Source organism: Terrapene carolina, unplaced genomic scaffold, assembly GCF_002925995.2.
Source record: "Terrapene carolina triunguis isolate 2854851 unplaced genomic scaffold, T_m_triunguis-2.0 Scaffold67, whole genome shotgun sequence".
NCBI classification, from domain to species: Eukaryota; Metazoa; Chordata; order Testudines; family Emydidae; genus Terrapene; species Terrapene triunguis.
The window spans coordinates 46707507-46720257 of record NW_020664418.1 but is presented as its reverse complement, the minus strand read 5'-3'; the positions used below and the strand labels follow the sequence as shown (position 1 = coordinate 46720257).

At 44.1% G+C, this 12751-nt stretch overlaps 1 protein-coding gene across 1 annotated transcript; it reads left to right on the top strand.

The window, feature by feature from the left end:
• The first annotated feature begins 162 nt into the window (after window positions 1-162).
• On the top strand, window positions 163-12598 carry INTS14 (integrator complex subunit 14). The gene is made up of 10 exons (XM_026648381.2): window positions 163-270; window positions 2152-2307; window positions 3632-3750; window positions 4357-4499; window positions 7834-7926; window positions 9637-9781; window positions 10030-10163; window positions 10261-10379; window positions 10761-10826; window positions 11999-12598. Exons 1-10 carry the CDS (start codon window positions 178-180, stop codon window positions 12248-12250), a joined length of 1320 nt encoding a protein of 439 aa, XP_026504166.1. The 5' UTR covers window positions 163-177; the 3' UTR covers window positions 12251-12598.
• The last annotated feature ends 153 nt before the right edge of the window (window positions 12599-12751 follow it).

The following is a 12751-nucleotide window of genomic DNA, read 5'->3' as shown; positions in this document are numbered from 1 at the left end:
AAAACTTTGCAGATCATCCTTTGGAATACAATACTTCCCTAATAAAGACACAATGGGAAGGGAAGGTATTTATGAATTACTTCCTGATTTGTAATAAGCTGCATGTGCTCCCTGATAACAATCGTCCACTCAGGCAGGATAATGTGTAATTTTTCTTTCCAGGAAGCCCTAAGTAACATGGATGATTATGACAAAACGTGCTTAGAATCGGCACTGGTTGGGGTTTGTAATGTTGTGCAACAGGAATGGGGTGCTGCGATTCCCTGCCAGGTAATGCCGCCTTTGACTGTTCTCAGACTCCAGCTTGCAGTATTTGCAGATTATCAGTTGAACATATTTGGTTGGCCGCTATGTTCAACCCTTCCATAAAATAATCAGCAGCAACATTTGGGCTAATTTCTGCCCTCTCTGGCCCAGCTGCAGTGTTGTGGTAGAGAGAAAAATGTTTGAGGACCCCTTTCAACACTGATCCCCTCCCCCTCCTGATGCACCTACATCTTACAAAATAAAATAGTTCCCTAGAACTCTTCGAGCACTTCTGGAAGGCTTGGTTTATGCTCCTGCCTCCATTCCCCAGCCCCAGGGAGCCACAGTCAGCAGGTAAGGGTCATGGCCAAACACAAAGCTCTTTCCCCCACCATGCACCTGCTGGTGTCTGGGCTCGGCAGCATCCCTTACTCTGAAGCAGTAGTGAGGACTGCTGTTGAATGTGTTCTGTCTTTGATCCCCAAGCCCTGCTGAGCCACTGTGCCTGCATCTGCCGTGCTCCGCTAGAAGGACTCAGAACTTCCACTGGGCTGTTACAGCTTTGGGTCTGGTTTCCCCTCCCGTGCAGTGCTCCTGCTTGGGGGAAAAAGCCTACATTTGGCCCTCATTGTTGGTTGGGGTACGATTTGCATTCGCTGATTTTGCAGCTAGTGGATTGGGACCACCTGTATTATAGCCATAAAAGGCCCCTTGAAAAAACAGGCATCAGAACCAAACAGTTAGAAAGATGTAAAAATCAAGCATATATCGGATCTTTGGTAGGGTGATCTCTTATTTCCACCGTAGGCCATGGTGCTAGCACATCAGGTTACTGGAGGATGAAAGGCCATGGGAAATGTGCAAACTCTTGTTACAGTAAGGCAGGTTATTTTCAAGCATGAGAGCAAACACAAGCACTAATGAGACTATGAAAGTGGCAGGTGTGTTGAGGAATAAAAAGCGTGCATTCTCTCACCTGTTAAAACCTGGATTTTAAATCTGGATGAAAAGAATAAATGCTTAATTTCAGCTGGATTTGGTATTTCTCACTTGCTAGCCAAAACGGTTGTTTTTTGGGACACAGCAACACCACACAGCTGCCATGTTCCAGCCCAGAAATGGCTGCATTTCAGTGGAGGGCAAACAAATCCAATGATTTTATTTAACCTTACAGTGCCATTTTTTTGTAAATAACTTTTCGGATCCATTTGGATGAAAAATATCACATTAGTGCCTTAGTGCTGCTGCTGAACCAGAAAGGGTTGAAACATGCTGTAATAGTTAGCAAAGTACTGAGGAACTGACGTACCTGACCGATATTTGCTTTTTTATGGCTCATATTGGCTTCCGTGGGAATTGGGTTGGCCCCTGAGTTCTGTAGAGTGATTATAATAACTTGCACTCTTCTAGTATCTTTCCTCTGAGGCTCTTGAGTTGCCCAGCAGTTGAATGCCCTTGTGACAGCGTAGTTTCTATACTGAAAGGGTGTGTGGCTTTTTAAAACTGAAAAACATACTTCTAATTGTTACTCTGTGTTCATTAGTAGTAGGGTCTGATTATAGCTTATAAAAATAAATCCTAGCCATTATTTTCTTCATTAAATTTTAAAATATAGATATGTCTGTTTATTATGTAGAGCATCAAATTTGAAACAGTTAATTGCTTAAATATACAATTTACATGCAAACCTTACATGAGTAATCCTTATGTAATTAATTCATTGCGAGTCAGGACTGCTCGTGTGAGTAGGGATTTTCAGGACTAAGCCCTGTGGTCCCAATGGGACTACTGACAGAAGTAAAGCTAAGCACAAGTGTAAGTGTTTGCAGGATTGGGGCAGATGAAGAAATGTGTTTAGGTGAAAATGCTAATGTATCCTTTTGTGTGTGTTTGTGTGTGCACTAGGTTGTTCTAGTAACTGACGGCTGTTTAGGGATTGGCAGAGGCTCTCTGCGGCACTCCTTAGCTACGTGCAACCAACGAAATGAAAGCAGCCGATTTCCACTGCCTTTTCCCTTCCCATCCAAGTTATACATCATGTGCATGGCTAATCTAGAAGAGGTGACTCCTTTAACAAATTCTTGCTGGTTTTGTTCTACTGAGTGATTATTGTTTTTACAGAATCACATATTCTCCCCAAGATTTATTCTAACAATCTGGTGGTAAAGTGTTTGGTTTTAGTGATAATTGGGTCACATTCACCTGCAGTATATGTAAGTTAATTGAGAGATGTAGATAAACTAACCTAAGCCCCGGTATAGCACTGCTAGGTCAATGGAAGACTCCTACCATCGACCTCGCTGCCACTTTTGGAGGGGTGGATTAACTACAGTGACAGGAAAACCCCTTCCATTGATGTAGCATGTGTCTGTGCAATGTCACTAGAGCGGCACTGCATCTGTAGTGTAGATATAGCCTAAGTAATCCTCTGAGGAAAGGCACTATAGAAATAGAAAGTATTATGTTATCAGAGGCACTCATGCACTCTTGAAGACTGAGAACCTGTGAATTTATTTAGCTTAACAAAGAAAAGGTAAAGGGATGATTTGATCACAGTTTATAAGAACCATGGGGGGAAAACAAATATTTGATAATGGGCTCTAGCAGACAAACAGGTATAACACGATCCAACGGCTGGAAGTTGAGGCTAGACAAATTCAGACTGGAAATAAGGTGTACATTTTTAATAGCGTAATTAACCACTGGAACAGTTTACCAAGGATTGTGGTGGATTTTCCATCAAGGGCAATTTTTACATCAAGATTTGATGTTTTTCTAAAAGATCTGCTCTAGAAATAATTTTGGGAAGTCCTATAGCCTGCGTTATACAGAAGGTCAGATTAGATGATCCCTTCTGGCTTTGGAATATATTAATATAAGAGCTGGAAGCTAGGTCTGACTTGGTGAAACAATGTATTACGAACCCCAGTATGGGGACAACCTTCTGGGCTAATAATAAATTTTACATTAGGAGTAAACCTCTTTTGGGAAGAAACATCGGCTTCCTTAAAAATTAGCAAGATAAGGTTGTCCTAATTTTTTTTAATTAACTTAGAGCTTGTCTACACGTAAAACACGACTATCGGTGCCAATGGGAGAGGTTCTCCCGTCAGCGTAGGTAATCCACATCTCTTGAGAGGCAATAGCTGGGTCGACCTAACACTGCCTACGTGGGGACATAGTTGATTTAATGCCGCTCAGGGATGTGGATTTTTCATACCCCTGACTAAGTAGTTAAACCAACCTAATTTTTTAGTGTAGATCAGGCCTTAGACTTTTACTCTCATTTTCATATATTTCCTTAAAAACAGTCTACTGCATCTTCTGTTCTTATGCTGCTTTTTGTTTTTTTAAAGGTATAATTTCTTTTTTTGTGTGTGTGCAGCTCCAGAGCTCAGATTCTTTAGATTGTCTGGAAAGACTTGTAGATTTAAATAACGGGGAAGGACAGATTTTTACCATCGATGGACCCCTTTGCTTGAAGAATGTACAGTCCATGTTTGGGTTAGTATTTTTGTAACTAACATGACTCTGTGAAATTAAGGTATGTAAAGAAAACAAAGAAGCATAAAGCAAGAAATTTGTTTTGTTTTGTTTTGATTCATAGGTTTCTTTTTCTTTCCTACTCCAGTATGTTAACTACTATTGATTAATCTTTGACCTTCATTGGTTAAGGCTGTTTGTTTTGTTCACTCTTTATAGATATTGATGCTACTGTTTTTAATTAGATATTTTCCTTTTGTCAGTGATTGGGCAACTTGAAATGTTGATTAGGTCATAGGCTTTTCCTGCTATTAATTTGCCATACATTATGACATTTATCACATATGCAGTATTGTAGCCATATTGGTCCCGGGATATTAGAGAGACAAGCTGTGGGAGGTACTATCTAATATCTAATAAAAGATATTACCTCCCCCACCTTGTCTCTGTAACATATCGTAGCATTTCGTAATTTGACAATGCTAGAACTACTGAGTTAACTCACGTTTTTAAAAAAAAAAAAATCCATTTTGGGAGCTCAGTATAATGCACTTAAACAAGCTTGCAAAACTTATTTTCAACTGATTTGTATTACTTTTTCCCTAATAATAAATGATCCTGTTCTAGAAAACTAATAGACCTGGCTTATACACCATTCCATGCTGTTCTCAAATGTGGTCACTTAACATCTGATGTGCAAGTATTTCCCAGACCAGAACCTTTCATTATAGATGAGGAAATAGATCCCATCCCTAAAGCAATTAATACAGGTAACAAATGTTTGTTTGTTTTTTAAACTTGAGTCGTGTTAACTTTTTCTTTTTCTGTTGGCATCCCCTACCCTGCATAGTGACTGTTCCCTCCACTTTCTCTTTGGTCTGAAGAAAATGGAATACAATCTCCAATAACATTGCAATAGCCAGCTACATCTGCCATCAGAGGGTCAGAGTCTCACCCTATTTTGGCCCCTGTACACCTGGCAGATGGGCCAGCGTGGCGCAGAAGGGTTTTAAAAACCCCAGCTGTGGCCATCTGAGAATCCCCACAGTGCAGGAAGTGTGGAAGACAGCTGTGGGCTGTCTTCCACGGACTCCCTTGCAAGCCTGATGTAGAGGTCCGGAGGGGCAGGTTGGGACTAGGGCAGCAGTACATAATCCTGCTGAGATTCTGGTTGCCCATATACAGCCTAGGCACCACTCAGAGCTATCTAAGTGAGGAGTGGGAGGGCCACAGGTGTCTTAAAGCCACCACAGCACCCTGGGCTGTGGGTTCTGGCTGTGTCTCTTAGAGGTAGGCTGGCTGCTTCAGGATATGGAGACTTTCACTTCTAGGAGACTAATCTGAAATCAGTCCAGCCTGGAGGCGAGCGGAAGGCATTATCCTCTAATGCAGAGGTGGGCAAACTACGGCCCACAGGACCCTCCTGCCCGACCCCTGAGCTCCTACCCCAGGAGGCTAGCCCCTGGCTCCTCCCTTGCTGTTCCCCCACAGCCTCAGCGCGCCCCGCTGCCGGCACAATGCTCTGGGCGGCGGGGCTGCAAGCTCTTGCCAGGCAGCGCAGCTGCAGAGCTGCTGCCTGACCCAGTGCTCTGTGCTGCGTGTTGGCGTGGCTGGCTCCAGCTGGGCGGTGTGGTAAGGGGGCAGGGAGCAGAGGGGGTTGGATAGAGGGCAGGGGAGTTCAGGGTGGTGGTTAGGGGGCGGGGGTGTGGATAGGGGTCAGGGCGGTCAGAGGGCGGGGAACAGGGGGGTTGAATGGGGGCAGGGGTCCCTAGGGGGCAGTCAGGAATAAGAGGAGGGGTTGGATGGGGTGGTGGGGGGCAATCGGGGGCAATCAGGGGTAGGGGTTCCGGGGGCTGTCAGGGGACAGGGAACAGGGGGGGCTGGATGGGACAGGAGTCCCAGGGGGCCATCAGCGGGCGAGAAGCAGGGGGGGTCGGATAGGGGGCTGGGGCTGGGCCACGCCTGACTGTTTGGGGAGGCACAGCCTCCCCTAACCAGCCCTCCATACAATTTCGGAAACCCGATGAGGCCCTCGGGCCAAAAAGTTTGCCCGCCCCTGCTCTAATGGGTGCTCAGTGGCAAATGAGCTGGTGATGTCAGGGCAGTTCTTACTAGACTTGCCTGCATCACAAACCCTCCCCCCTCCATCTCAGGTGGAACCAATTGGCACCTTTGTTGGCAGCCTCAGCAGAGAAACCAAGGGTTGAATTCTATAGAGTCTGAACTACCCTCCAAAGGCTGATATTGAGACATTGGAACATGGAGGAAGCTTGCATTGCCCTTACTTATATCTTCATTCTCCAAGAGTTGTTAATTTGCTCCTCTCACCACCACTAAATTCACTGTAAAAACAATTGTGCAGAGTGCAACCTTCCTCATTCATCCCAGAGACCAAAGTTTCACCTGGCAAGAGGGGGTCCGTTCTGTCACTGACGCATGCACACAATGCGTAAATAAGTGAATGCACCTCAAGGAGCGAATACGCTCTGCAATATTTGCAAATATGACCTTCCGAATGAAGGTTTACTTGTTACTAGTGCCTGATTTAAAGAATGTTGGAGTGCTATGCACTATGGAAATTGCAGGGCCCCCCACCTTCACTTAAATTTGCCCGACTGCCCCCCCATCATGACCGAATTGCAACCCCGCATGCCAGCTTGCAATGCACTCACTTAAATCCAGTGGGCAGGGCCCCCCTGTGCAAGTGCACAGAGTGTACATTGGTTAATCCAGGCCTGCTTATTATACCAAAGTAAATTTCCCTTCTCAGCAGTGCACTTGGCCTTGTGTGCTTTTGTTTTTATGTTATTCTTTACAATTTGGCAGTAGAGTGCTATGGTAGGTTACTCTGTGTGATAACTTGCTTTCCCGAACCTGCTCTGTGACATGTCTTAAACAATATCTGGCTCTATTGGATTCTTCATCAAAAAGTGTGTGGTTCTTTCCAAAAACTGATGGGTGCACAATTAAGGTTAAATTATTCTAATAAATGAAGTAGGAACTCTGAAATTAATGCCATTCAGGTTTCCTTGATTTTTCAGCTGCAAGAGAAATCCATTGGGAGTGGGGAACACAGTAATAACACTTTTTATTTGGATCTGTACTGAATTTGGACTAGTATACATCACATTTTTAAATGAGTTAACTACTGGAAAACAGTGCAACTGAATGAAATCGGGCGGATGAAACTTATCCAAACAAGAGGACTTTTAATTGTATTTAATATATGTTGGTGGATCTCTGGTCATTTGAGATAAGGGAATTTGGTATAAATAAGATTCCATTCTACATCCATTAAAATACACCTTTCAACATATTCAGTCAACCGTTGAATGCCTTTGTGAGTTGAATTAAGCAGTATATTACTTAGCTATGGAAAACATCAATGTTATCAGCCTTTGGGACAGATTCTTTGCAACAGACCAGAGGGCTGTCAGGTTCTCTGGTTCTTGGCCTCAGCACAAGTTAGAATAGCCTAAGAGCTCCTCTAACTTGTGCCAGCTGGATATGGTCTCTGAAGGACCATGTGCAAGCTGGGCATAATCAGAGAGCATCATGCTTTGGCCACTCCCCTTCCTTGCCCTCTGCACAGGAGCTCTGGCAACAGAGGTGGCCATCCTGGCTTTATATCTGCTAGGGACTCCCCATGCTGGGGCTATCCCGGGGTGGGGCATTTGTGCCACCTGAGCAGTGCAAAGGAGTGGATCAGGGCAGATAGTCTGCCTTTTTGTTCTTAAAGATGACTGGTTATTTCTCTCCTATGGGCAAAGTGTTAGGTACCAATGAACAAAAGCATGTTGTGTAGCAGCATATTTCATAGATAACTTCCATTAGACACACCAGGTTCTGTCTGTTATAGATGCTTTTCAACTGCCCATCTTAAAGTTACTCAGAAATATTTACTATACAATAATATTATGGTGGCACCTAGAGGTCCCATTCAAGATTGGGGCCCCATTGTGCGAAGTGCTGTAGTTATATATGGTCCATGCTTCAAAAAGCTCCCAGTGTAAGGAAGAGTATTTCTATTTTGATGTTAAACTTAACATGAATGAATCCTCAGCTGTTTCCAGGGCTGACTTGTGACTGTTTGTTTCTTTGCAGATCTAGAAATAGTTGGTTTTATAGATATAGCTGATATTTCTAGCCCTCCTGTATTATCTAGACACTTGGTACTGCCCATTGCACTCAACAAAGGTGAGCCATTTTTGTTTCTAATAGTGAACATTGCACTGTTTGGAATTGACAAGGTTTTCCAAGGTTGCTGGTGGTAGATTAGAGCCAGACATTCCAAAGTTCTCTTAAAGGACAAGTGTCATGCCATTTGGAGAACACTTTTTGATGATCCCATTAAAATTAAAATCTTAAACACAAGCTCTTTGCCTTTTCTTAAAAAAGGATTCTTAAAAGTGCATCTGTACGTAAAACAGCACTGTTAATAAAAGGGACAGTGTCTCTTTAGTGACATCATAAATAGAACTTTCTGAACTTAGAGATACAAATAATTCTAGCTCAGGAATTAAGCTGAATGTTTTTATCTGCTTGTAGTGATTGGGTTTTTTTTTTTAATGGTCTTCAGAACAGAGCTTGTATGCAGTGTAGTTGTAACCATGTTGGTCCCACGATATTAAAGAGACAAGGTAGATGAGGTAATGTTTTATTGAACCAACTTCTGTTGGTGAGAGAGACAAGCTTGTGTCCAATAAAAGATATTACCTCAGCCACCTTGTGGGTGGGGTAATACAGAGCTTGGTATTTGTGCTTTGATTTATCCATTGTTATTCAGGAACGCTAGCTACTGCTCCTCTCTGTTAACATTTGTATCTGTGCCTGGGAGGCTGGTGGAAGTAGTAAGGAAGATTGGGTAAATCTCAAGCTTTGCCTGCTGTGTGCTTGTGGTTGCATTCAGAAGGGCTTCTGTTGCCATTTCAGTGTGGTTCCTAGTTACGCTTCCTCAAGTGGAACAAAGAGGAAATATCATGAGGTTTCTCTTGGGAAAATTTGAAAGGACCAAATATGCAGTTAGTGGGTTTTGGCTCTGTGTATTTGCACTCTTTTGTGCCAAATCTTTCCTCCCTTTGGGAACCTCATGCTGATGGCTAAAGCACAGCTGTTTTTCACCTCCTAAAACTCAGTAAGTTGCTCGTGACAAAAAAGAATCATATGAAGGGAGGGGTTAAGGGTTCCCTTAAAAGGGGTCACTTGCAACCAGCACAGTGTTGGAAGCTTGTGTTTTAGTCTGGTTTTCCCAAAGGTGAGGTTTCACTTGAACTGAGGCCAGAGCAGGGCAGACATGGGGGTTCTCAAACTGAGGGTCGTGACTCCTCGGGGTCGCAAGGTGGTTACGTGAGGGTTGCGAGCTGTCAGCTCTGTGGGACTGGTAGCCCCAACTCCCTGTTAAATTAAATTAAACTGCCCATTTTTGATTTATGGGGAGGGGTCACACTCAGAGGCTTGCTGTGTGAAAGAAGTCACCAATACAAAAATTTGAAAACCACTGCACTAGAACTATATGCCGTGCTGTGCCTCATTAGCCACACCACCCACATGCCCAGGCATCTCATGTGGCAGCTCTTCGCGTCACTGCTATGCTGGATCAAGCTTGTCAGACAGGAGGCTGATGTTGTCCAGAAACCACAGCATTGAAATACCTCACGTCTTCCAAGTGCCAACAGCCTGGGAGGCTTTGGAGAATTGGAGCCTTCCTAAAGAGAGAAGGTGCTGCATGCAAGGAAGGTTGCTCTGTTGAACTGCACTGTAGGGTGGTTTGCTTTGGGTTGACAAGAGGTGGCTGTTGCTGGGTGACTTGCCTGGCAGAGGTATTAAGGTGTCAAACATGATAGAAAACAAAGGAGCGTTAGTGAGTGTGAATCTCTCTCTTGGTTTTGTTTTGGTTTTTTTGCACAGAAGGTGATGAGGTGGGACCGGGGATCACTGATGACACTGAGGATGAGAATTCAGCTAATCAAATTGCTGGCAAAATACCCAACTTCTGTGTACTGCTGCATGGGAGCCTGAAAGTGGAAGGCATGGTGGCCATTGTTCAGCTAGGGTATGGAGGTGCATTTCTCTTTGAAAAGTCCCTTTTCGTGGTGATGCTTTGGGACCAGTCATCTATGAAATACTGCACGCCAAGCTGTGAGCCCCAGGTGGCTTGACAAGAATGTTTAGTGTTACTGTGATTCTGCACTGGCGGTGTAAATAATGAAAGCCAGAGCCCCAAGGTAGCGAGGGTGGGAGGTGAATTTTAGGGGTGTGGAATGGGCGGTTTTGACCTTAGCAGTCTGCTCGTTTCTTTAGGCCTGAATGGCATGGAATGCTGTACTCCCAAGCTGATAGTAAGAAGAAATCAAACCTCATGATGTCTCTCTTTGAACCTGGTCCTGAGCCCCTGCCTTGGCTAGGGAAAATGGCACAACTTGGGCCTATTTCAGGTAGTAACCAAGATTTTAAAGTCTCCTGTGCATTTGATGTTTTCTGTGTTAATGCCCTTGCCACGTCTTATTCTTAAAAAGCTTTATTTTCTTTCAGATGCTAAAGAAAATCCTTATGGCGAAGATGACAATAAAAGCCCTTTCCCCTTACAGCCCAAAAACAAGCGCAGTTATGCGCAGAATGTCACTGTGTGGATCAAACCAAGCGGCCTCCAGGTAGCATCTCAGTACTTCGCTTTGGTGCTCTTGCACAGTTCAGGATCAATGCTTTGAAAGAGTCGTCTTACTCGGGCACTAGAACGGTCTCTATACCTGTCACTTCCATCTAGTGTCATTTTTTGTTTCTTTAATTCATATTAAAGTTTCCTGTTTGAAGTGTCATAATTAAAACACCTTGGCACATATAGTTTGTTTAATGAAAGCTTTGCCTGGTATCTGGTTTAGTGTAATAACCATTTGTATGTTAGCTTGTATGAGCTGCATAATCAGTGACTGGTCACTGAGCCTGCGGGAATGATCAAGTGATTATTTATCAGTATAGCTGGGGATTCTTTCTTGCAGCCTCCCCCCAAAGTTATGGTATTTTTTTTTCTCCAGACAGATGTACAGAAGATCTTGAGAAATGCAAGAAAACTCCCTGAAAAAACTCAAACATTCTACAAAGTGAGTAGCATGTTATGGGTCTGCATGTAACGTGTGACTGTACTGATACAAGTTTGATCTATAGAGCACGTTGACCGATGAGGTTAATAATTCTCTGCGTGGTCTATCCAAAGAGCTTGTAGTGCTTTGCAAACGTTAATTCTCAGCAGCCCTTGTGAGGGAGGGAGATACTTGACCGATTGTACAGACTGATAAAGCTGTAACCTGGAATCCCCTGATCTAAGCTCCTCTGACAGGACAGCATATTGGGTTCAGTTGAAGGAGACCTAGGTCTGAGAGTGATCCCGTGTATCCCAGAGGTGAGTCTGATTGTGATTCTGCACTGGCGGTGCAGATAATGAAAGCCAGAGCCCCAAGGTAGCAAGGGTGGGAGGTGAATTTTAGGGGTGAGGAATGGGCGGGTTTGACCTTAGCAGTCTGCTAAGGTCTTTGTGATTCCGTGTATCCCAGAGGTGGTGTACACATCTCCATGGGGAAGGGCAGAAATGGTGTGCACTCCAAACACCCCTTGCCAGCTGGACTCTGGAATGAATTGGAGAGCAGCAGGTACTGCTAGTACTGAGGGATCAAAGGGCATCACAGAAGGAAATGAGAGCACCCGAGAGCAGCCTATACTTGGGTAACAAAGTCAACTATCAGTGTGTGTTCCGCCTATGATGCAGAGGGCAAGAAATCCAATCAGCCAGATACAGTTAGCTACATTGTACCAGACTATAACCATAATTCTTCCCTCAAGCCTAGCAGTGACACAAGCCCCCAGAGACCCAAACCAGGGTTCTGGTACGTGCTCTATAAACACATACAAGGCTATGGTCTCTGCCCTAAGAGTTTACAATCTAAGAAAATCACGTTCTGTACAAATTGGCTGAAATCGAGCGGATAACAAAGCGCCCCCTTCTGCAAATTGCAGGGCTATCCACCAGAGCCATGGAGCTGGGGGCGAGAGCTGATGAGGCACGCTGGGAGGGTGTCGTGAGAAAGCCAACATGTTAGTGTGCTATATCTGCTGTCTCCAGTCTGGCCCCAGCACTAGAATTCACTCTTATGCTGTGAGCACTTGGGAAGCTTGCCAGAACTGTAGCCTGAGGGCCCCTTCCCCCAAATTTGCAATGAATAAAATATCCTTTCAGAAGAATCAAGATTACTTTAAATGGGGCTTTTCTCCCTTCCAGGAACTCAACCGTTTACGCAAGGCAGCCTTGGCTTTTGGATTTTTGGACCTTTTGAAAGGAGTGGCAGATATGCTGGAAAGGGAGTGTACGTTGCTGCCTGATACAGCTCATCCCGATGCAGCATTTCAGCTCACTCATGCTGCTCAGCAACTCAAAGCAGCAAGTAATGGGACCTCTGAATATGCCGCCTATGACCATAACATCACTCCACTGCAGACAGACTTCTCCAGTAGCAGCACTGAAAGAATATGAGATGCACTTTTTAGAACCTTCTCTACATTACTTTTAAGTCTCAAGTGGTCCAAATTTTCCTGTCATATTTGTTTCCTAGGACTGACTCAGATATCGTTTGAAGAACTTTATCAATGCAAACCGGTGCTCTAAAACAATCTAGTTTCTTAATCTGGGATTAATTCGTATACCTCTTAGTGGATTTAGTTTTACCTGGAAATTGTATTTTTAAATGCCTCATGAAAGTCTCACAACAAGAATGGAGGTTATATAGTATGATTATTAAGGTGTGTGAGAGGAGAGATGAGGAAAATGCTGTCATATGCAATGGACTGGTGCCAGTGGCGTAGAACTGTCCCTCTCCCCTCCCCCCCAAGAACCAGTCATCAGGTAACCCCACACATAACCCGTAACAATTAGACTGGTGCACAAAAGCACTGTGTAAAACTTTTCTCCAGAGAGAGGCAGGTGTTATCTATTAGGGCCTGGCTTTCAAAAACGTCAGCTATGCAACTGCATGTA

Bases quoted from the DNA above. Each gene is read 5' to 3' on its own strand.
- INTS14 (XM_026648381.2), top strand. From the start codon at position 178: ATGGATGATTATGACAAAACGTGCTTAGAATCGGCACTGGTTGGGGTT. The intron at 9,782-10,029 runs GTATGGAGGTGC...TCGTTTCTTTAG, and splicing joins GTGGCCATTGTTCAGCTAGG to GCCTGAATGGCATGGAATGC. The intron at 10,827-11,998 runs GTGAGTAGCATG...TCTCCCTTCCAG, and splicing joins AAACTCAAACATTCTACAAA to GAACTCAACCGTTTACGCAA.